Source organism: Oryctolagus cuniculus, chromosome 10, assembly GCF_964237555.1.
Source record: "Oryctolagus cuniculus chromosome 10, mOryCun1.1, whole genome shotgun sequence".
In the NCBI taxonomy this organism is placed as follows: domain Eukaryota; kingdom Metazoa; phylum Chordata; class Mammalia; order Lagomorpha; family Leporidae; genus Oryctolagus; species Oryctolagus cuniculus.
In genome coordinates this window covers 69135932-69160596 of record NC_091441.1, presented here as the reverse complement: position 1 = coordinate 69160596, position 24665 = coordinate 69135932, and the positions used below count along the sequence as shown (strand labels likewise).

Here is a 24665-nt window from a genome sequence, read left to right as displayed (position 1 = left end):
AGGCCCCTCTGAGCTAGGGGCTGAAATGAGGGTCGTGGGGACTCCTATCAGAACAGAAAGGAGTCCACACCTGCTGCAGCCCTTCCCCTAACTGAGGTGGGTGGGACTCCGCAGGGTTTCTCGGGGTAAAAGCCAGGGGTCCCGTGAAGCCTTTGAAGACAGCAAAATCAGGTCTGTAGCTTCCTCGGTGCAGGCACCACTCCTGGGAGCCCACAGCCCCTGCCCCTGCCCCAGGCCGGCCTGAAGGATTCTTGTGTAGAGGCTGCTCCACTCCTGGTCACCCCAGCACATCGGGCACTGGAGACAGAGGACAGCAGGCCAGCGTCTTGTGGTCCTGCTGAACTCGTCCTCCTTTTGACGCGAGGTGGCCGGAGCCCATCTCCCTTCAACCCGGCTCGCACGGCCCAGTTTTCCCACCATCTGGATTCGGTGAGAAGGCCCAGGGCTGGCCCGGGGCCGGCCGAGCCAGGGCAGCGGCTGAGTCAACAGGATCAGGCACCGGAGCGAAAATTCCTTTTTTGGAAGCCAGGCAGCCACTTCTCAGGCCGGCGGCGGCGGAGTCCCCGGGAAGTGACGCAAGGCCGGGGCAGGAGAGGCAGGAGCGAGTGCCTTGCTCCAGGATGGTGCCTGGCAGCCTGGCTCAGGGGCTCGGACCTGCAACAGGGAAGGCGGCAGCCTTCTTCCGGGCCGGGCCGGGCCACTCGCTGTTCCTCTCTCCTGCCGCTGAGTGACTTCAGACAGCCGGGGTGGGGAGGAGTGGGGGTGGAGGGTGCTGTTGCGAGCCCCTTAGACAGGAAAGGAGGCGCTGGTGGGGCTGGTGGGGGCTGCAGGGGAGCAACGGAGAGCCCAGGAGGGGCCTCTGGGAAGGGCGGGAAGTCGGCCCCCTGGGAAGTTCTGGCGGCAGCACAGGAGTGGGGGAGGGGATTCTTTCTTCTCCCCCAGCTGCAGGAGGGCGCGGGGGAGGGGTGTCTTTGTACCTTGCTGAAGCTGGCAGTTAGGAAAAGGAAAAGGCTTTTGAGCTACATTTCCTGATAGGAAAAGCCTAAATCTTAAGAGGGAAAATAGTATTTGAGAGGCAGAGAGAGACACAGAGAGAACTCTCACCACCTGGTTCTCTCCCCAGATGCTCACAGTGACGGAGGGTTCAAAGCCAGGGGCCAGGAACTCAATCCAGGTCTCCCCCGTGGGTGGCAGGGGGTGACTTGAGCCACCGTCACTGCTGCCTCCCAAGAGCTGCACTAGCGGGAAGCCAGAGTCAGGAGCCTGAGCCGGGACTTGAACCCAAGCACTGCAGTGTGGGGCGTGGGCATCCTAACTGCTAGGCCGGATGCCCAGCCCACGAATCCTAACGGGATTAGCTTTGCCTCTCAGCATCTGTCCCTTATTCTAGGGCCAGTCTCCCCAAATCCCTGGGATTGGTCCCAGTTGAGTCTGCCTCCAGGCTACTGCGATTTCAGGACCGGGTATGGCCCGGGCGACACAGCCCCTGCCCCTGTTTGCCATTTTAGGAGGTGGCAGAGATGCTGGGAGTATTATACACAGTCCAGTGATTCAGGGCACGGGTTTATTGTAGCAGGTGAGGAACCCAACAGCTCCTCCTGGATGTACCTGCCATTTGGTCCCTCGCCATGGCCCCCAGAGCCCCCCCCTCCCGCCATGTCCCTTCCCCATCCAGGGCCACCCGCCTCACAGGCTGCATCTCACACCATCACACCCCCTTCCTTCACCCAGCCCCCGCACCCCACCCCCACCCCGGGCAGCAGTGACCAGCAGCCAGCCGCGGAGGTAAACAACACGAGAGCACTTCAAGACCCATTTGAAAAGGGAGCATCTGGACCCAGAGGCGCGCACCCCTAGCCACACGTGAACCGGCCCCTGGAGTGCGACTTGAGAGAAGGCTGCTCCTCCGTGTCACCCAGCATGCCGAGCATGTAGGAGCCCATGTAGATGAGGAGCTGGCCGGTCACCTGGGCGGTGTAGGACAGGAATCGCAGCAGGCTCCTGCGACAGGCAAGACAGGGACGCGTCAGGCTGCGGGGAAGCACACGGGGTGGGCCTGCTGCACCCCAGCTGGCCTAACGCAGGCTCCGAGGTGGCAACGCGCACACAGGAGAGCGTGGTGATCTGAGAGGTGCTGCTCTGGGGACACACAAGTCCCCAGGGGCTGGGCAAGAGGCGATGCTGATGTGACCTGTCTGGGTGCAGGCTGGACTCCATGCATTCCCAGGTGAGCCACCTCGGCGCAGTGTGGCTCCCGCCAGCCACTTCCAAACGTGCCTGCTCTTGCAGGAACCAGGGTGCTCTGCTGGGGCAGACACGAGCGTGTGCCTTGTGCTGTCCCTCAGCTACCTGCCTCTCCAGCAGCAGCCCTGGTGGGCATAAGGTGCTATTGCATGGAAATCAATCAGCACTGGGGAGGGCGTTTGGCTCCGCGGTTAAGACACCTGCATCCTGTATCTGAGTGCCTGAGTTTGAGGCTCTATTCCACTTCATATCTGGCTTCCTACTAATGCACACCTTGGGAGACAGCAGGTGGTGCTTCAAGTGTTTGGGTCCCTACCACCCATGTGGAAGACCCAGATGGAGTTCCTGGCTCCTGGCTTCAGTCTGATCCAGCGTTGGCTGTTGCTGGCATTTGGGAGTGAACCAGTGAATGGAAGACCTCTCTCTCTCTCTCTGATATTCATCTTTCAGATAAATTAAAAAAAAAAAAAAGGAAATCTATCAGGCCAGGCTGGGGGAAAAGTCACAGCAAGACCCAGCTGAGGGGCTGGTTCTTTGGCGTAGTGGGTAAAGCCACCGCCTGCAGGGCTGGCATCCCATATGGGTGACAGTTCGAGTCTTGGCTGCTCCACTTCTGAGCCAGCTCTCCGCTATGGCCTGGAAAAGCAGTAGAAAATGGCCCAAGTCCTTGGGTCCCTACACCCATGTGGGAGACCTGGAAAAAGCTCCTGGCTCCTGGCTTCAGACTGGTGCAGCTCTGGCCTTTGTGGCCAACTGGGGAGTGAACCAGCAGATGGAAGACCTCTCTTTCTCTCTCTTTGCCTCTCCTCTCGGAGTAACTCTGAACTTTCAAATAAATAAATATATATTTTTAAAAGACCCAATTGACATAGGGTTAGGGATATCCCATCTTGCTCCCCAAGTTACAGGGAGGGGAAGCCTCACCCATCCTGACCTCTAAATCTTTTTGTTTTTTTTCCTTTGGACAGGCAGAGTGGACAGTGAGAGAGAGAGAGACAGAGAGAAAGGTCTTCCTTTGCCTTGGTTCACCCTCCAATGGCTGCCGCAGCCGGCGCACTGCGGCCAGCACGCAGGCGCTGATCCGGTGGCAGGAGCCAGGAGCCAGGTGCTTTTCTTGGTCTCCCGTGGGGTGCAGGGCCCAAGCACTTGGGCCATCCTCCACTGCCTTCCCGGGCCACAGCAGAGAGCTGGCCTGGAAGAGGGGCAACCGGGACAGAATCTGGCACCCCGACCGGAACTAGAACCTGGTGTGCCGGCGCCGCTAGGCGGAGGATTAGCCTAGTGAGCCGCGGCGCCGGCCTGACCTCTAAGTCTTACGGCTGAGTCTGATGTCAGTGTTATTTCAGACTGAAAAAAAAAAAAAAACTGCAACTCTCACTCACGTTCTTGTTTTCTATCTGGTCTGACGCTGAAGGATTTCACTCCAGTTTTATTAAAGTGCATCACATTCATAATGTGTAGCGGGACATGAAGCAGCTGAGGCTGCCTCCTGGGATGTGACCCCCAAATCCAGGGGTCAGCTCTGTGGTCTGCAGAGGCCACTGCCTTTGGGAGGCCAGAGCAGGCCCTGGGAGGTGAGGCCTCTGGCCTGGGGGCTGCTTGTGGTGTTGCCAAAGTGGGCAGGAGGAAAGAATTAGTAACAAGAAGACTGAACTTGTCTTTCAAGAAAGGTTTTCTCCATTTTGCTTTCCTTTTTTAGCATTTTTAAAAGATTTATTTATTTGAAAGGCAGAGTGACAGAGAGGGAGTGATAGAGAGAGAGGGAGGGAGAGAGATCTTCTATCTGCTGGTTCACTCCCCAGGTGAAGTCAGAAACTCTCTCTGGGTCTCCCACATAGGTGACAGGGGCCCAGGTACATGGGCGCATTAGCAGGGACCAGGACTTGAACATGCTGGTGCTCCAGTACAGGATGCTGGCACCACAAGCATCAGCTTAACCCGCTGTGCCACCATGCCTGCCCCCAGGATTCCTTGCTAAGTTGCAATTAAGCTGTGACTGCTGTGTTGTTCTAAGCTGAGCCTCCTGCCTTACTTTACACATGGAACAACAGACCTGTTGTCTCCCAACTCAACACAAACAAAGCAACTTTCCTGGGAGGACAGATTTTAACATTACGACAGTGGCCCAGGTCAGGACTCAGCTAGAGGGCTGGGAACCTGGGGGAGAAAGGCAGGCCTGCCCCCAAGCACATCCCCTTCTGAGGTTGCGGGGACACATCAGAGCTGCGCTTATGGGGCCAGCAGAGAGAAGGAACAAGCAGCCCCAGCAGGCAGGCCCAGCCCTGGGGAGAGGGAAAGGGCAACACATGACTGTCCCTAGGACCTCCCACCCCATCACCCTCTCTCCCTCCCTCCACAGAGAATTGACTCATTAAAGGCCCCTGTGAATTTACCAGAAGAGTACGAGCAGGTGTACTGAGAGCTGAGCCAATTGTAACAGACTGGGAAGTAGCCTTTTCATTTTAAAGGTGATGGAGCAGCAGACTCATAGAATGACAATCATTTTAAGTAACACTCTGACCTCAGAATCAGTCCTTAAGGCATCTGAATGTGGCTGGAAAGCCCATGAGAGCAATGCAGGCATGGAAAGCCAAGACACTGTGGCAAAAAAAAAAAATCCTGTATGAAGGATCTATGTGGGTGAGACCCCAGTGGAAAAAAGAGGTCATCAAAGAAGAATGTACTTTTCTCTGAAGGGAGAACTTCCACTTTGCTTATGGCCTTGCCTAAATACTGAGAGTTTAGGGTCACAAAAGGCTTTCATAGCCTTGGCAGCTCATGGCAAGAGCCTCGGGTGATCACTGACGTCATAAATAAGAGTGTTAATTGTTAAATTAACAAGTTGCAGTCGGCGCCGTGGCTCACTAGGGTAATCCTCCACCTAGCGGCGCTGGCACACCGGGTTCTAGTCCCGGTCGGGGCGCCAGATTCTGTCCCAGTTGCCCCTCTTCCAGGCCAGCTCTCTGCTGTGGCCCGGGAAGGCAGTGGAGGATGGCCCAAGTGCTTGGGCCCTGCACCCCATGGGAGACCAGGAGAAGCACCTGACTCCTGCCTTCGGATCAGCGCAGTGCACCGGCTGCAGTGCGCCAGCTGTGGCGGCCATTGGAGGGTGAACCAATGGCAAAAAGGAAGACCTTTCTCTCTGTCTCTCTCTCACTATCCACTCTGCCTGTCAAAAAAAAAAAATTAACAAGTTGCTATGCACTTACTCCCCATTTAGGACCTCTGTCCTTAATGAGTTGTACTGTGAGAACTAACTGCAAAACTTGTTCTCAAACAGTATTTATACATTGTGTGTTTGTGCGTGTGGGTGCAAACTGTTGAAATCTCTTCTTAATACGGAGTTGGTCTTCTGTATATAAAGTTAAATTAAAAATGAATCTTAATGAAGAATGGAATTGGAGAGGGAGCAGGAGGTGGGACAGGAGTCAGGGTGGGAGGGTGGATATGGGGGGAAGAACCACTATTTTCCTAAACTTGTACCTATGAAATTTGCATTCATTAGATCAAAGCTTTAAAAAAATAAAATGAGGGAGCAGAAGCTCAGAGAAGTTGAGCAGCCTGTGAAAGGTCACCCAGCCAGTGTCCCTCTCAGTCCAGGGCTCGGTGGCTGTGGTCCCAGCCTGGGTACAGCAGGAACATCCCAGGAGGGTTCCTCTTGTACAGAAGTTGTTCAAGCAGACCGAAGTGGGATGGGGAGTGTGCCTGCTGCAAGTTGTCTCTCCCTGTAAGGTCGAGCAACCGCTGGCCCCAGGCGTCGCAGGAGCATGCCTGGGCCCCACTGCAGTTGCAGTAATAAGAGGGTGAAAGGCATCTGTGGAATTTTGGGAGCCATCTTGCTACGAGGCAGGCCAGAGTGCCCGGGACTTTGGTTTTAACGCCACTGCTTAGAATGAAGGGGAGGAGCCACCCATGCCTGCCCCGCGCCCACGTGCAGTTTCCCATCCCCCGGGGGCTTGGTACCTCAGCATGGCCTTGAGCCCTGTGCAGTGGATGTCGTAGGACACGGAGTACATCTCGTACATGGTGGCCTTTATGTTCAGGCAGCCCATAAAGTCCTTGGGGCTGAGCTTGTACAGGTCGAAGGTGACTCTGGCGATTCCCGATCTCTTGGGCTGCTGACAAGCTGGAAGGTACTTGCCCTGCAACGGGCGACAGCAGGAACGCACTTTAGGAACCTGCCTACCTCCTAGCTGTGACCAGAGCTTCCTAATGCCACACTCTGCTGCTTTCGGCCTCTCCTAGACATAAGCACAAAGTCCAAGCTGCTCACGGAGCAGCATTCGTCTAGCAGTGCAGTGTGCTTCTGCTGCACGCTCGTCCAAACACAACGGTCACCAGCCCTTGTGGGCTTCCTGCCTGTGATGCAGGAGGGGCCTGGGTTGGTGACAGGTGGCCATCCTGCTGGATGGCAGGAGACGCACACCGGTACTAGAGGCCGCCACAGGTGACAGCCACAGCTGTACCGAAGCAGGCAGCTCGGCTTTGGTTTTACACGTGGCTGCTGGGTGCAAAGTGCCAAGTGCTAAGGTAAGGGCTGCAAGAGGCACCTTCCCTGGGGCGGGGGGGGGGATTCCCCACGGGTGCCCAAGAGGAGAGCCGCTTGTTTACAGGATCCACCGCATCAGGTAAGGAGGAGGAAGTCAGGGGCGCCCTGCCTCCCCAGGTCTGCCACCACCCTGGTAGCAGCATCTTCCTCACAAAGAACGTGAAATAAGAGGACAAAGCCGTTCCCAGGTGCATGTGGTGTGTGTATTCAAGATTCAAGTTCTGGGGCCGGCGCTGTGGCATAGTGGGTAAAGCTGCCACCTGCAGTGTTAGCATCCCATATGGACATCGGTTCTAGTCCTGGCTGCTCCACTTCGGATCCAGCTCTCTGCTATGGTCTGGGAAAGCGGTAAAAGATGGCTCAGGTCCTTGGGTCCCTGCACCTCCGTGGGAGACCCAGAAGAAGCTCCTGGCTTCAGATTGCTCCACTCTGGCCATTGCAGCCCTCTGGGTAGTGAACCTGTGGATGGAAGACACCCCGGCCTCTCAAATAAATAAATAAATAAATCTGTCTATTAAGATTCAAGTTCAGACACCCAATAGGGCCCCTGCATCTCATGACCCTTTGGGGCCAGGAGTAGCTGGGGCCATGAAGGTTACGTTCATCCATAACCGCAATCACACATAGCAGAAGTTGGAGCACACGTGCCCTAAGAGAGCCCAAGCCATTCTTTCTCCCAGCCATGCCTCCTTCCCTGTTCCTGCCCCACAGAAGGAAAGGCCCGGGGATCCTGGGGGTCGCCCGTGTTGGATGCACAAGCGGGCGGTGGCCTCGTTAGGGGGCTGACGCTCCATCACCCTGCACGCCTGTGAACACTTCAGCGCACACCTGCTTCTGCCACAGTTCTTTCATTGCCTCGCTTTCCCTTCGGCTTCTGGAAGCTTCGCTCTGATTGTCCCGGGACATCTTCCTCTTAAACGCGACGCGTGTGTGGCCTAACGCTGTGCCTGGGCACGGCCGCCGTCCACTCGCGGCCACGGAGAGGGAAGTGAACCCCAAGGGTCTTCTGCCCATCGTGCGCCAGCGAGCGTTCCGGGCGCTGTGGCTGAAGAGGGGCGCCATCTGGTGGCGGCTCCCTAGCAAGTCACCCTTGGCTTCCCCGACAGGGGCCGCTACCAGCCCGTGGGATGGAGGCTGAAAAAGGTCTGCCCAGACGCGCGGGGCAGACGCCCGACTGGGCCCCCAGCGTGCCCTTGACCTTTCTGTGTCACGGCCTCACTCCTACCAATGGCGCCTCATCGGTCTCCTGGCTGACTTCCTCAGGGGCCACCTGCTCTGGAGAGCACCCACGTAGGATCCCCACATCCCCTCCTCCTCTACTTCCTCCCCACAGGAATGTATGAACATTTTCGGGGCTGTCATCCTAGCGGCCACCTGTAGCTCACGCAAAAAGCAGTGTGGCCCAAGGTTGTCTTTCAGAAGACAACCTAGTTCACCCCACGAGCTTCTCACCTGCAGCCACGACCCCACCTGCTTCATAGAAAAGAACTTATTCTATATTTTATGCTTTTTGTAATCGGTCAACCATTTTTTTCGGAGAAATTATGAAATATTTGATATAGACAAGGGATCTTCAAAAAGTTCATGGGAAGTACATGTTATTAAAAAAACTGCAAAAATTTCAATTGACAAAAAAACTACGCATGGATTTCAAAACGTTTGTACCAAAACAAACCTACTTAAAAGCTTTTTTGGGGGAGGGGCTGGTGTTGTGGCATAGCAGGTAGAGCTGCCACCTGCTATGCCAGCATCCTGTATGGGCACTGGTTTGTATCCCAGCTGATCCACTTCTTTACTTCTTTTTTTTCTTTTTTAAAAGGTTTACTTATTTATTTGAAAGTCAGAGTTACACAGAGAAAGAAGGAGAGACACAGAGAGAGAGGCCTGCCATCCGATGGTTCACTCCCCAGATGGCCACAACAGCCGGAACTGCACTGATCCGAAACCAGGAGCCAGGAGCCTACTTCAGGTCTCCCACGCAGATGCAGAGGCCCAAGGACTTGGGCCATCTTCCATTGCCTTCCCAGGCCATAGCAGAGAGCTGGATTGGAAATGGAGCATCCAGGACTCAAACTGGTGCCCATTGGGATGCTGGCACTGCAGGCAGCAGCTTTACCTACTACAGGACAGCCTCCCCAGCTGCTCCACTTCTGATCCAGTGCTCTGCTATGGCCTGGCAAAGCAGTGGAAGATGGTCCAAGTGCCTGGGCCTCTGCACCCACGTGGGAGACCTGGAAGACGCTCCTGGCTTTGGTCTGTCCCAGCACTGGCTATTGTGGCCATCTGGGGAGTGAACCAGTGGATGGAAGATCTCTCTTTGTTTCTCTCTCTCTCTCTCTCTTTTTCAAATAAATAAACATACCTTTTAATTTGAGAGACAGACACACACACACACACACACACACACACAATGAGAGAGCGAGCAATGCCTCCATCCTTTGGCTCACTCCCCAAATCCCAAATGCCTGCCAAAGCTAGGGCTGGGCTGGGCCATAACTGGAAGATGGGAACACGATCCCAGATCTCCAAGTTATTCGGGGCCCCAATCACTTGAGCCATCATCTGCTGCCTCCAGGATCTGTATTAGCAGGAAGCTGGAGTTGGGAGCCAGACCTGGGACTCTGGGTACTCCAATATGGGACACGGGTGTCTTAACCACTAGGCTGAATGTCTACTTCTTTTCTTTTTAAGATTTTATTTGAGAGGTAGAATTACAGACAATGAGAGGGAGAGACAGAGAGAAAGGTCTTCCCTCCGTTGATTCACTCCCCAAATGGCCGCAACAGCCAGGAGCCAGGTGCTTCTTCCCGGCCTCCCACGCAGATGCAGGGACCCAAGGACTCAGGCCATGGCAGAGAGCTGGATCAGAAGTGGAGCATCCGGGACTAGAACCAGTGCCCATAGTGGATGCCAGCCCTGCAGGCAGAGGATTAACCCACTGCGCCACAGCACTGGCCCCTGAACGTCTACTTCTAAACTTTTAATTCCATTTTCCCATGACCATTTTGAAGCAGCCTCATATATATGAGTAATACAAGCTTACAGAAGCAAGGATAAGACATCAAACCATCATCCACCTCTCCACACCCCACGTTCCTCTCTCAGGGGAAGCAGTCTAGCATCACTCCCGTGTTTTTATTTTCAGCGTATGTGTATCTCAAACACTGGGTTGACAATTTTGCATGCTTGTGATGATGTAAAAATGATTTTAACACGAAAGGTTGCAAAAAGTGTAGTCTAGAGACACACAGGGGGTCCTGAGACCCTTTTAGGGGAATGAAGGGGCAATGCTTTTTTCATAATAATCACTAAAATGCAATTCGCTCTTCCTGTTCTCAGTTTCCCACCGCAGCTGGGAGGCCTGCATAACCCAGTGAATCTGTATTTGCTAAGTGATCAGTGCCTGGTGTCACACAGTCATCTCTGGAAAACGCAGACAGGACACTGGCACCCCTCCGGGCTCCCCCCGGCAACCTGCCCCTCGGAGGCCAGTGCTCCGTGAGTTCCGGTGCAGCACCCAAGAGAAACGTCCTGTTATCTGCAAAGACCCTTCCGACCCTCCTGCCCTTCCACCTCTGCATCTGCGCGAGGACAGGTCTCCCTGTGCCTCTCTCCAGAGGACGTGCGACAGCAGGTGAGACAGGGGAGCCGAGGTGAGAGCGTGGCTGCCTTCTGTTACGCTGGGCTTTGAAGAGATGTGCAGAAGATGTAAAAAAGGTCACTCCTCACGCAACTTTTGTTGCTTTGGAAAACAGGCATTCTTTGTAAAATATGAGACTGGTGTGTATTCAGCTATTATTTTAATGAAATAATATTTGTGTTTAATTTCTTGGCTTTAATCTCTTTTCAAAATTATTGATTTATGTGAAAGGCTGAGACACACACACACATGCATGCGTGCACACACACACACAGAAAGACAGAGAGATCTTCCCTCCGCTGGCTCTCTCCCCACATGCCCACAATCGCTGGGTTGGGTCAGGCTGAGGCCAGGATCCAGGAACTCAGTCCAGCTCTCGCATGTGGGCAGTGCCTGTGAGGGCACCTGAGGCCTCACCTACTGCCTCCCAGGATGTGTATCAGCAGGAAACAGGAATTGGGAGCAGAGCAATGACTCAAACCAAGACGCTCCCCTGTGGGATGCAGGTATCCCAAGGCATGTCTTAACCACTGTTCCAAATGTCTGCCTCAATTTTGATTTCTAATATTAGAAATTAGATGCTTACAGCTTCTCAAACTTGGCACTATTGGCCTTTAGGGTTAGGCACATCTTCGTGGTAGGGGCTGCCCTATGCACTGTAAGATCTGCTCTGCATCCACTAGATGTCAGTAGCGCCTCCACCCTACCCCAGGTGTAATACCTCAAACCACCTGCAGAGGTCACCAAATATCCCTCAAGGGGCAAAGGCTTAAGTAACCCATACGAACAAGTCTGAGGGCCTGGCCTGTGAAGTTCTCAATCCACCTGACAAGAATCATACAAGCTTCGAGAGCACTCCCCCCAAAGAACACGTAAGTTTGTTTACAAGGGAGCTTCAAAAGGTCATGGAAAATGCATACATGAAAAACCTAGGCACGGGCTTCAAAACTTTTTTGCACCAAAATAAGCACCTTTTAATAGCATTTTCCATGAACTTTTCCAGTTGAGCATGTGGCTAACTTCCACTCTCGCTGTTGCCCACACTATGGCCGTGGACGCCCTTTTAGCCACCTCCTGACGCGCAGGGGCCGTTGTCAGCCAGGGTGTCTGTGAGAGGAAGGGAGGCCGTTGGTGCAGAGCTGTGGGCAGAAGAAGAAAGTTTGCTGCCCTGTATTTTAAACAATTAAAAGTCGAACACTCCCAAGTGTAACGGTGTGGAATGCTGTCTTACGGCAGCTTTGACTTCAGTTTTCCTGATCACCAGTTTGCCTCCCTGTCCATTCTGCAGGTGCTGGTCCTCATCTTCTCCCATTTTAAAATTTGGATGGTTTCTTATTTCCATAGTTGATTGATATGAGTTCTTTTGGAAAATTTTTATCTGTTAGGGGCCAGCGTTGCGGCGTAGCAGGTAAAGCTGTTGCCTGCAGTGCTGGCATCCCATATAGGTGCTGGTTTCAGTCCCAGCTGCTCCACTTCTGATCCAGCTCCCTGCTCCTGTGCCTGGGAAAGCAGTGGAAGATGGCTCGGGTGCTTGGGCCCCTGCCATCCACATGGGAGACCCAGAGCAGGCTCCTGGCTCCTGGCTTTGGTCTGGTCCCGGCTTGGCTGTTGTGGCCATTTAGGGAGTGAACCAGCAGGTGGAAAACCTCTCTCTGTCTCTCTCTCTCTGTCTGTCTCTCTGTCTCTGTCTCTCTCTCTCTCTCTCTCTCTCTCTATATATATATATATATATGTCTCCCTCTCTGTCCACAACACTGCCTTTCAAATAAATAAATATATATTTAAAAACTAATAATAAGGGCCAGTGTTGTGGTGTAGCAGAGTGGCCGGTAACTCCAGCCAGCATTTCTATATGCAAGAGGCCTTCATTCTACCTCTCTGCTTTCCAAGGTCCCAGTATTCTCTCTCTCACACACACACAAGTTCATGACCTCCCACCTGCATCAGCTGTGTCAGTCTTGTGTGGCTGCCTGAGGCTGAGACAGTGATGTGTCACCAGGTCACACCTGGATGCTTTAAAACAGGACCTGTGGCTACTCCCTGGCCAAAGCCTATTCCTCGGAATTCTTTGCTTAAATCATATAACCCAAGTCCATTGAGACACTGTCTCCTGGAAGTGCTGACACGAAGCCCTCTGAGGTTAGTGGATGCAAGCGCCAAGTGTATATACAGAAAGCGGGCAGAGGGAGGGTGCTTCTATGGCGGGGGTGGGGGTGGGGTGGGGGTGGAGTCTATGCAGCAGCTGCTGGTGACAGGCCTGCTCTTACCGGTGTCCACTTCTGTCCCTTTTCCAAGATCATGAAGTGCGTGTTGTCCCCTAGGGTCTGGAAGAACTCTTCTGTGTCCACCACGGTACCGTCCTCCTCCAGCACCAGCGTGACCAGTCCAGTGGTGATGACCAGAGCTTCCAGAGTCTAGACGCGCAACGCCACAGAGAAACAGGGTGAAGCGAGACGTGCCCATTGGGCCACCCAGTGACATTTCAGTTCTAACTTTCAGAAGCACTGGATGACTTGGACAAAATTTATTTTAAAAAAAAGTATGAGAGAGAGAGAGAGAGACAAAGGGAGAGAGCTGCCACCCACTGGTTCACTCCCCAAATCCTTGCAATGGCTGGGACTGGGTCAAGCTGAAACCAGAAGCCAGAAACTGATTCCACATCTCCCACCTGGGTGGCAGGAACCCAACCAGTGAGCCACTGCCTCCCAGGGTCCTCGTCATCAGGAACTGGAATTGGGAGTTGGAGCTGGGTACTAAACCCAGATGCTCTGAGATAATGGTATCTTTTTTTTTTAAAAGATTTTATTTATTTCTTAGAGAGGTAGAGTTATAGGCAGAGAGAGGGGGAGACAGAGAGATCCTCCATCCACCAGTTCACTTTCCAAATAGCCACAACAGCCAGAGCTGGGCCGATCTGAAACCAGAAGCCAGGAGTTTCTTCTGGGTCTCCCACACGGTTGCAGGGGCCCAGGCACTTGGAGCATCTTCTACTAGGTCAACAGCAGAGAGCTGGATGGGAAGAGGAGCAGCCAGGACTAGAACCGGTGCGCATACGGGACGCTGGTGCCGCAGGTGAAGGCTTAGCCCACTATGCCACAGCGCCAGCCTCCAATAACGGTATCTTACCTGGTGTCCTGCTAGGCCAGATGCCCACCCTGGAGAGACTTTTAGTGGTAAAGATAAACCTTGACACATGTCTATGGCAGTCTTTGCTCCAAAAAGAGATTATTTTTAAAAGACTTATTTATTTATTTATTTGACAGAGTGACAGAAAGGGAGACAGAAGTTAAGATTTTTTTAATGGGGGGGGGGGAGGCGCTGTGGCATAGTGAGTTAAGCCTTTACATGCGACACTGGCATCCCATATGGGCGCTGGTTTGAGTCCCAGCTGCTCCACTTCTGATCCAGCTCCCTGCTGATGGCCTGGGGAGAGCAGTGGGATATGCCCCAAGTGCTTGGGCCCCTGCCTCTCCGGGGGCGTCTCTGCGTCTCCGACTCTTCCTTATTAGCTGGTCTAGGGCACTATTTTAGATCAAGGACTATTCCAGCCCGGCCTCTGGAACCAGAGGCAGGCGTCCCGAGTGGCTGCTGCCCTGCGTTCTCCCTGTCAGAGTCAGCAAGCGCCATCACCAGTGGGGGACTGCTTGGGAGGTTTTGTCTGTCCCTTGGTCTCTCGTGGGATGGAGCTGCAGCCACGGTTCCCCGAATTCTTAACTCCCACCCTTCACCCACATAAAAATGCCTCCCAGATGACCCCTGGCGGCCAAGAGAGGCGGTGCGGAGTCGGACGCGCCGATCTCTCAACCCCTCTGGCTTTGTGCTGGCTCAGGGAGTGGTGGGCGCGCCGCGGGGGCTGGGGGTACCTTGTTGATGAGTTCTTTCAGGGTGCTGGCCATCACCCCGCGCCGGCTGCTGCGGTCATGGTTGGAGACCCGGAAGGGGCGAGCTGACTGCATGAGGGGCGTGAGGAGCACTTGCTTTGTCTTCGAGCCCATGAATGTCAGGGGCCTAAAGATGGAGGCAAAAGAAGCATCTTGACATCATTGTTTTTTTTAAAATTATTTTATTTATTTGACAGGCGGACTAATAGAGAGAGAGAGAGAGAGAGAGAGAGAGAGAGAGAATCTATCCCCTGGTTCATTCCCCAGATGGCTGCAATGGCCCCAGGCTGGGCAAGGCTGAAGCCAGCAGCCAGTAACTCCACCCGGGTTTCCCACGTGGGTGCAGGGACCCAAGGCCTCGGCCATCTTCTACTGCTTTCCCAGGCCATAGCAAAGAGCTGGATTGGAAGTGGAGCAGCGGGACTTGAACCGCCGTCCATATGGGATGCCGGCACTATAAGTGGTGGCTTTACCCGCTATGCCACAGCGCTGGCCCCGTGGATGGGTTTTAGAGCTAAAAAAAATTCCAAGAAAATTATTTCTAGCACTTATGTAGTGTTAGCATTAGGGAGTCAAGTAATACACAAATGTCCAAACATGTACATATATGTACATGAAGCCAGAGATTAATAGAAAAGTCAGATATTGGTCACTACAGCAACCAATGAGTTTTTGAGATCAAGTTAGGATAAGCCAAGAACAACAGAACCACTGTCCTAACTCTGCCCTGGAATTCCAAGAAGGGAAAGAACGTTAGGCACATGGCACTTTGGAGCAAGCGCCACAACTTTCCGAGAATCAACACTGTGTGCTTGGCACTGAGCTACGCTAAGGCTTTTTTTTTTTTTTTTTTTTCTGGACAGGCAGAGTTAGTGAGAGAGAGAGAGAGGTCTTCCTTTTTCCATTGGTTCACCCCTCAATGGCCGCTGTGGCTGGCGCGCTGCTCCGATCCGAAGCCAGGAGCCAGGTGCTTCCTCCTGGTCTCCCATGCAGGTGCAGGGCCCAAGGACCTGGGCCATCCTCCACTGCACTCCCTGGCCACAGCAGAGAGCTGGACTGGAATAGGAGCAACTGGGACAGAATCCGGCGCCCCAATCGGGACTAGAACCCAGGGTGCTGGTGCTGCAGGTGGAGGATTAGCTTAGTGAGCCGTGGCGCCGGCCTAGAGCACTAAGGCTGTTAATGTATCATCTGTGCCAGATTATTCTTTTCACTTAAATAAGTAGGTTAATCATATTACTGAATATAATCACTTATGTCTGTTAGAAAGGTAAGTCCATCAAAAATCTTAACTTTCCTTTTTTTTTCTGAGTAAAAACTGAGTCACAGATGCTAATCGAGGTAGATCTTTATCATTAAAAAACTTCAGCAATTCACAAATTCCCGATAGCAGCTAAGACGCTGGTTAGGACAACTGGGCTTCATATTGGAGTGCGTGGGCTCAATCCCTGACTCCTAATTTCAGCTTTCCACTGATGCAAGCCCTGGGAGGCAGCAGCAGATGGCTCAAGTAGTTGGGTCCCTGCCACCCTTGTGAGAGACCCGGATGGAGTTCCTGGCTCTCAGCTTTGGCCTGGCCCAGCCCTGGTCATTACAGGCATTTGGAGAGGGATCTCACTGTATCTGTCTATTTCTCAAATAAATAAATGCGAAATGGAAAATTCCCTATACAAAGCACACTAACATAGAAAAACAACGATGGCAAAACCAAAACAAGTACTTTTCTTGGGAAAAAAAATCACCAATCCTTGCTTATTAATTTTGTTCCCTAACAGCTACCAAAAAGTAATAAAATGGGGAGAAATGAGAATCGCTGATAGGAAGCGTCCCACGTTAGCAGTCATCGAACAAACACAGAGCTGCTATGTACGTATGACCTCCTGTCCCTCTCAGGGTCCTTGCAATACAGTCCTGGCCTCCTCAACCCACAGCCCAGGGGGTCCCTCGTCAGCAGGCTGCCCCAAGCCAGGCAGGCACAGAGCTAGGCTCAGCCCCCGGTACCAGGCACTGCCTAGAACCCAAAGAAAGGTTTGCAGAGCTTTGGAAAGCAAGGGAAGACATCCACAACGACCTCTGACACACTGCTGCAGGCTTTTAAACCAAAAGGCACGGAGTTTAATTGAAAATCACTCCCCGAAGGAGAACAGAGGCGCCTTGCTGCTGGCTCAAGGCAGCCCAGCCTCTTGGAGTCCAGCCACGCAACAAGAAAGGACTGGCTTAGTGCAAGGCACCCAGGTTCGCAATAGCTTCTTCTCGGATCTGCAGCCCTGCTCATGGACTCCGGTGAAAAGTCAATGACCCAGCAAGGAATTCAATACTCACATAGCAATGAAAATGATACTGCTGCCAGTGTCAGAAGGTTCTCTATAGAGTGAATGGTTGTGCCTTGTCCCTACACCTAGGCAAAAACTTGGTGTTCCGGAATCAACGTAACCGTTAGAATTTGAGCTGAAGTATATTTATCCAAGATCACTGATGCACCTTGGAACTGCTCCCATGGGAGCACTTGCTATGGTCAATGACACGCCAGCCTTTCAGTATTTAGAGAGTGCTATCCCATTTCACAGATGAGAAAACTGAGGCACACGGTGGTTTCTCAAGGCCATCCAGGTAATAAAGGAAAGAGAGGGACCATGGTGGACACTGTGAGGAAGAGCTGCTCTAGGGTTGAAAGTACAGAGGCATTTAGAGTCCACAGCCTCTGGTCCTTTCTCCTTTTAGGCAGACAACGTCATTGCACAGTTTGTCCCCAGAGAGGCCATGGCAAGGGGAATGTGCCAGGTGGGGGCCCCCCATCTGGGCCCCCCATCAAAAAGGCCTGGGCAGCCCTCTGCTGTGGCCAGGGAGTGCAGTGGAGGATGGCCCAGGTGCTTGGGCCCTGCACCCCATGGGAGACCAGGAAAAGCACCCGGCTCCTGGCTCCTGGCTTCGGATCAGCGCGGTGCGCTGGCCGTGGCGGTCATTGGAGGGTGAACCAACGGCAAAGGAAGACCTTTCTCTCTGTGTCTCTCTCTCACTGTCCACTCTGCCCGTAAAAAAAAAAAAAAAAAAAAAAAAAAGAAAGGCCTGGGAGCTGTGGCGGTGCCCGAGGCAGCAGTGGGACTGGCCCAGCTTCTGAACCTTTGCCGGGATTCAAAGGTGTTGCACCAGGCTCCTTGGTTACACAACGCGGTGCCCATGCTGTTCCCAGGCTGCTGGGCTAGCACTAGGGACAAGTCATGTGCATTCACGTCCCCGGTGGCCCAGCAGAGGGAACAGCAAGGGCTGGCTTCACACTGAGAACCCTGGCTTGTCCTCCACCCGATCACAGCAGGAAACCGAAACCAGCTGCTGAAGTCCCTATGAGGAAGAGAGCCAGCCCTGACTTCCCCCTACGCACACCTGTGCCTTCCCTAGCAGCTTATGAGATAAGTATCTCAGGGGTGAGTAAAACAGGCTCAGGGGAGCTGAGCAGTCACCGAGGTCACAGCCTGTGAGTGGCAGCAGGCGGTTCCCACTTCCCTACCATGGTGCCAGCCCAAGCCCATGACATCCTCCTGGGTTCAGGGGACACTGGACCTCACCAGCAGGAGCCCCCCCCCAAAGCAGGAAGTCACTGCCGTCTCCGTGAGACCTTCCAGAACCTTCTCTACGAGGCCATGGTCTGCCTGTGCATTTTCTACTCTCCCACAGCGCCTCTCCACCACGGCGCACCATCTGCTTATGGGGTGAGAGACAGGTAGGACAACATCAGAGACATGGGAGAATAAAGTCACATGCTTGAATGTTAGCTCCAGCCCCTTGGTGGCCAGGGGAATCGCTTTGACCTAGGTTTCGGTGACCTCACCATGCCCTCATTCGACCAGAATGCTCACACCTTCGTAAGCACCAATGCCTCAGTGACCTAGCATGGAGGATTAGCCCAGAGTCCTGTTGCCTCTCCTCCCTCTGAGAAGGTAAGTGCTGGCAATCAGTTCTGGTCCTCACCGTCTGCACCTGCTTTCCAGATGGTCATTGTTGATTATAAAAAGGACATACACCCTATTGTTGCTGCTTTGTGGTGGTTCCTAACCAAGAACTGCATACTGCTAGAGAGCTGACTAGGGGAGTGCGCCTAAACAGCGTGGAAGACATGAGCATGAAAACCCACCGTTCTCATCAAGGAATGAGATGTGTGACTGACGTGTCCAATTCTGTAAAGTCAAGACTGTCTTGAATGTAACAGAATGGTAAATGGACTTCCTTGCACATAGGCCTGTTTAAATATTGTCTGTGTACGTAGCTCCAGTAAGTGATTCACTAGTAGCCAAGTGAACAAAGCAATGTGTTAATTCAACTCACTTCTAGCCCACTGGCTAGACAGATGAATTTATAACACCAGCCATTAGCACCATGCCTATAGGGAGTCACCGTTTCCTGCTCGATGGTATAATGCAAAGGTATTTCATAAAATTCATGGAAACAGCCTTCCAAATTTATTTTGGTGTATAAAAACATTCAAAACCCATGCAGATGAAAGGACTTCTAAAAGGAAAATGATGGGTTGGTGCCATGGAGTAGCGGGTAAGGTTGACACCTGCAACGCCAGCATCCCATATGGCCGCCAGTTCATGTCCCGGCTGCTCCACTTCTGATCCAGCTCTCTGCTATGGCCTGGGACAGCAGTGGAAGATGGCCCAAGTCCTTGGGCCCCTGCACACACACATGGGAGACCCAGAAGAAGCTCCTGGTCCTGGCTTTGGATCAGCGCATCTCTGGCTATTGCAGCTATCTGGGGAGTGAACTAGCAGATGGAAGACCTCTCTCCTCTGCCTCTGCGTAACTCTCTGTCTTTCAAATTAATAAACAAATTTAAAAAAAAAAAAAGGAAAATGAACCCTGAGGAGGAAAAAACTATGCATGGATTTAAAACATTTTGCACCAAAACAAACATAGCTTTGAACTTCTTCCTGAAGTGCCCTCATCCGTCAACACCAAGAAGCCTTAGGATCCTGGTCTCAGAGGCACGACACGGGCGCACAGGCACTCCCCAGTTCCTGGGAAGGTGGGGACAGCCAATCCCAGGAAGCAGGTAGGGAACTGGCTCGTGGAGCAGGAAACTGGATAAGGGAAGTTTATTTCAGGGACGTGGGGACAGGAGCAGTGGTCAGACTTCAGGGAATACCCTTGCAAGCTGCAGAGCAGGCCGTCTCCCAGGAGGGAGGGCAGACGGTGAGGGCTTAGTACTTCTGCCCAAGGGAAGCAGGCAGTCGCCAACCTATAGAGGCATGTGGTGTGGAGCAGGAAGCCACGGGCTCACAGCGGACATGAACTTGTCTCCACTCAGACAAACTGAACCCCCGCAGATCACAAAACAGCTGTCTTCGTGCCGAGGTTTATTCTCAGGGTGCTGTGGGACAAAGGCAGGCCGAGCAGCGAGGTCTTGGTGGGATGGAAAAGGAATTGTCCCTGGGGGTCTATGAAGGATTGGGACCCGCCTCCCCAGAGGGGACCCAAACCTGCTCATATAAAACATGTAGTATTCGCACGTAACACATGCACAGCCTCTTGTGGACTTCCAGTCATTTCTAGATGACCTGCAGTGCCCAACACAATGTCACTGCTCTGTGATTGCTGCCATACTGAATTGTTTAGGGGATAACCGTCAGGAAAAAATAAAAACTGTACGTGTTCAGTGCAGATGCAACGTTTTCCCAAATATTTTCTCTCTGCGGTGGGCTGTTTCCATGGATACAGAACCTGCGGATATGGAGGACCAGCTGGGTTTTGGTGTCACTGGTGATAAGGCAGTAGCACAAGGCTGGGTGAGAGATGGCCGGGTTGTATTCAGGGCGCGGTGATGGTCAAGGGAAGCCTGCTCCTCCTTGCGAGGTAGGGGAGGCGGAACCCATGCCGGAGGAATAAGGAATAGAAAGGTGTAAATCTGCCGAGCACCATCTCAAAAGCCAAGAGCAAGAGGAAATGCTATGGGGGGCAGGTAGTGAGGAGTCCGGCGTGGACGCCAGAGATATGAGGACAGGGCATTCGCCAGGCTGGGGAGGTATCCCCGAGCCTCAGGCACTGAGCCAGAGGGTGGGGGTGTCTGATCCTCCCATGGGAGGTGGAGGAACCAGCGCCTGCCCAGTGGGCCACAGGGCACAGCCTGATCTGGGACAACTGGCTCGTCCTGACAAGGGCCATGGCTGGCTCATGGCTGTGTTCTTACCAAGCTAGCAAAATGCTTGCCATAAGAAGGGTGTTGTCTATGATTAGGAAGTCATTGAAAATGTCATTAAAATAAGAATGAGACTCATGAAGCAGAAACCCAGGGTAGTAGCTTGCAGAAAACTTAATTCCTTACCATTGTTACCAGTATGACAGAAAATTTGTGTGGAAGTAGCAATGGTCCCAAACCCGAAGTTCCTTGTTAAAGGGAAGATGGATGGTGACAAAAAGCAGCCAAAACATCCGTCAACCTCATAACACCCTCAGGGTTTGGCGAGAGTGATAACACTCATCTCAGGATTTGGCAAGAGTGTTATCACCAAGGGGACACCAGGACAAAGAGTCTTTGTCTGCGACAACAAACGCCTATGTGAAAGTCTTCATGGTCCAGCCCCCACCCGGCTGGGAGCCTCGGGCTGCTGTCCCTCAGGATAGAGGGCTCTGGGAATTCTAGCTGGAAGACCAGCGACTGGTTTGAGATTTTATAATCGCTGTCTTACAAGACTCTGATTTTTTTTTTTTCAAAAGTGTATGCTGATTGATTTACTTGCTCGGCAAAATGCAGTTATTGATGAATAAAGACCGAGTGATCGCATCTGATACCCAGTAGTCCACAAGAAGGGACAGAGAGAGGAGGCAGAAGCCAGGGAGACTGTAATTAACAAAGGTGTCTATACCTTGCTTTTGACTCTTTAGCCTGGATAGGGTTTTCAAGACGGGTCTAGAAGAAAAAGTCTTTCCCTTTGGACAAGATTTACAGGTGATTTTCTTCCAGTTGAGTCTGCAAACAGATTCCAAAGAATTATAGCAGCTCTGGAAGTCTAGATTTTTTTTCAGAGAGAAGGGCAGCAATTTGTCACTAACAAATGGTCAGTCATGGGGCTGGCGCTGTGGCACAGTGGGTTAAAGCCCTGGCCTGAAGCACTGGCATCCCATATGGGGGCCAGTTCTAGTCCCAGCTGCTCCACTTCCGATCCAGCTCTCTGCTATGGCCTGGGAAAGCAGGAGAAAATGGCCCGAGTCCTTGGGCCCCTGCACCCTCGTGGGGACCCGGAAAAAGCTCCTGGCTCCTGGCTTTGGATTGGCACAGCTCTGGCTGTTGCAGCCATCTGGGGAGTGAACCAGCGGATGGAAAACCTCTCTCTCTCTCTCTCTCTCTCTCTCTCTCTCTCTCTCCTCTCTCCCTGTAACTCTGTCTTTCAAATAAATAAAACAAATCTTTAAAAAAAATGGTCAGTCACTTCCAGGACTGGCCTCGCTAGAAGGAACGCATCTTGGGAGGTCATACATTTCGCGGTACTTTGATCCGCCAATACCGCACAGGCCAAGTCACTTCCACCTCACCCCTGGCCCCGTGGAGAACTCACCCAGGTCCACGGCGGGTGTGGGTCAGCGCCCATTGTGCACGCCTCGCCTCATTCCCCTGCTCTGGGCAAACCACTGTCCGGTCAGTGTGCTCTGACCACCTCACCCCAGCCCACCCCCTCCTCAAGGTTCAGGAGGGACTTGGCGAGCAGGTGTGACTACATCCATTGGGAAGATTTGGAAGGATACAGCCCTGCCTCCTGGGAGTGGTGCTGTGTGGTGAGTGGAGCTGGCAGAAGAAGGAAAACACAAAAGAACCAAAGACTTTGCCTTTCTGTTTAAAAATGTTAGTGCAGGGGCTGGCATCTAGCCTAGTGGTTAAGATGCTGGGTCCCGCACCAGAGTGCCTAGATTCCATTCCTGTTTGTGGCTCCTGACTCCAGCTTCCTGCTAATGCACAGCCTGGGAGGCAGTAGTGATGGCTCAAGTGCTTGGGTCCCTGTCACCCACCCAATAGAACACCCTGAATTGAGTTTCCAGCATCTGGCTTCTGCCCAGCTCAGCCCTGGCCATTGTTAGCATTTGAGGAGAGAACCAGTGGGCCGGAAGATGGGAATTCTCTGTCAGTCCCTGTCTCCTTGACAGAAGAAGGAGGAGGAGGAGGAAGAGGAGGAGGAGGAGGAGGAGGAGAAGGAAAAGAAGAAGAAACATGAAGTCTGCGTCTTACCCTCGCCCAGATTCCACCGCCATGATTTGATTTTGATTGCCTTTAAAGAGAAAGACGGTGACCCGCAGAGAGACCCCCCCTTTCCACTGCTGAAGCTGTTTTTCTAACCTTGAGTACTTCCCGCCGCTCAGAAGCCCCCGAGACAGAGCCCGCTTTACCACCCTTCCTTCCATTCGCCAAGTCCCCCGCCCCTGCTGGGACGCGCACCGGGACCCAAGGCCATGGGAACCTGCGTCCCAGAGCACGCCAAGGGCGTCTCGGTCCTTTCTGAAACCCTTCAATAATCTCCGGAGAAACGCGACCTCCCCTTAGATCTATACAGTCACAGCCACGGAATGTCTTTGGGGTTTTACCGACGAGAACTGGTTTGGATCGGTCCGGATATGAAAAATGGTATGCCGCCCTTTCCCCCTCGGGCTACCAGAGCAGAGGGAAGCCTGCGCCGGGATCGGGATCCGGATCGGCGGGTCTCGCGCCCCTCCCTGGGCAGCGCCACTGCGTTCAAACCGGGGGAGGGGGAGGCGCACCTTACAGACCTGGGTGGGCTCAGCAGAAAGCCGTCAGGGCCCAAGGCTGGCCCCGGCTCAGTAGGCTCCTAGGCTCCTGTCGCTACCCCCAGGAGCCCACAAAGCTCTATCTTTGCGCACCGTGCAGCGGTGGTCCAGGGTTCCTGCGACGAGGTCCTTGTTTGCACCTCGCAGCAGTGGCACGAGATGTGGCCACTCCCGCACTCAGCACTGTCACCTGCTCCGCGAACGCCCGCGCACCTCGGGCGCGCCACACCTGGCACCTTCGGCTGGCCGGAGGAGGGGAGGAGGCGCGGGGCTGGCGCTGGCCGGCGGGCTGGCGGGCGTGGAGCCAACGGGGCGACAGTGCGTGCGTGGGACCCGGGCCGCAGGGCACACGGGAACGGGGAGGGGGCGCAGGAAGTTCTCAGGGGCCAGGGAACATGGGGACGCCGGACGCAGGAAAACTCAGGAGTTGGGGACGGATACGCGGGGACGCAAGAGTGGCTCGACGGAGTACGGGAGCGCGGCACTTGCCTGAAGAGGACTCCGGCGTAGTCGCGGGCGACCTCCATGGCGCGGGACCTCCTTGCCGGCCAGGCGGGCAGTCTCTGCCTGTCCGCGCTTCCTCTTAAAGCGCCGCCGACGGCCCCGCCCCGGTCCGCCTGCCCGCCCTGTCCCGGCCTGACCGCCGCGGGGCCGGGACCTTGGCGAAGAGCTTTGCGCTTTGGGAGCCCAAGCGCCCACAGCCAAGAGACGCACGCGGGCCGACCTCATCAGACCTGTGCCGGAGGCAGGCAATTCCTGAGCACGTACTGGGAGGGACGGTCCCCCAGAACCTACCTTTCTTTTCTTGATTTATTTGAAATAAACACTTATTAATTTGAAAGAATTACACACAGAGAGAGGGAGAGGCAGAGAGAGCGAGAGTGAGAGAGGTCTTGCATCTGCTGGTTCACTCCCCAATTGGCTGCAACGGCTGGAGCTGAGCCGATCTGAAGCTAGGAGCCAGGAGCTTCTTCCGGGTCTCACACACGGGTGCAGGGACCCAAGGACTTGGGCCATCTTCTACTGCTTTTCTAGGCCAGAGAGCTGGATTGGAAGTGGAGCAGCCAGAACTCGAACTAGCACCCATGTGGGATGCCAGCACTGCAGGCGGCAGCTTTGCAGTGGCTTTTACTCCGCTAAGCCACAGCGCCGGCCCCTGGTATCGCCTCTTAAAAGTGTACACTTTCTGGGGTAGAGACCCTCGGCCTTCTGTGGAAACGTGAACTGCGCTTGCGGAGTTTGTAGCCTGGCAGGTCGCCTTGGTTTTAGCACGAGTGACCTTGATCACTCCCAGCGGGGCCCCTTCTGCCTCCTTCTTCCTCAATTTGGGAAGAAACAAGGGGTGTCCCCCTTCAGGGGTTCCCCAGTAAGCCTTGGAATGTTGAAACCAAAAGCTCTCACCTGGGGACCTTTTTCTGCCAGAGCTGGGGGACTGAATGGGAACTTAGAGTGATCATGTGTGCGTGTGTGCTGGCACCACATTCCATAAGAGCGCTGGTAAAGTCCCCACCGCTCCCCTTCCTAATCAGCTCCCTGCTAACGTGCCTGGGAAAGCAGCTGATGATATCCCAAGTACTTGGGC

At 53.6% G+C, this 24665-nt stretch overlaps 1 protein-coding gene across 2 annotated transcripts; it reads right to left on the bottom strand.

Annotated features, from left to right (window-relative positions):
• Window positions 1–1550: 1550 nt before the first annotated feature.
• On the bottom strand, window positions 1551–23995 carry CIDEA (cell death inducing DFFA like effector a). 2 transcript variants are annotated; one of them, XM_002713556.5, is made up of 5 exons: window positions 23573–23995; window positions 14297–14441; window positions 12701–12847; window positions 6208–6386; window positions 1551–2001 (listed from the first exon to the last, which is right to left on the bottom strand). In XM_002713556.5, exons 1-5 carry the CDS (start codon window positions 23608–23610, stop codon window positions 1854–1856), a joined length of 657 nt encoding a protein of 218 aa, XP_002713602.1. In that variant the 5' UTR covers window positions 23611–23995; the 3' UTR covers window positions 1551–1853. The 2 variants fall into 2 exon arrangements, with proteins under 2 accessions (XP_002713602.1, XP_069906609.1); XM_070050508.1 differs by lacking the exon at window positions 23573–23995 and adding an exon at window positions 21175–21273.
• Between the last annotated feature and the right edge of the window lie 670 nt (window positions 23996–24665).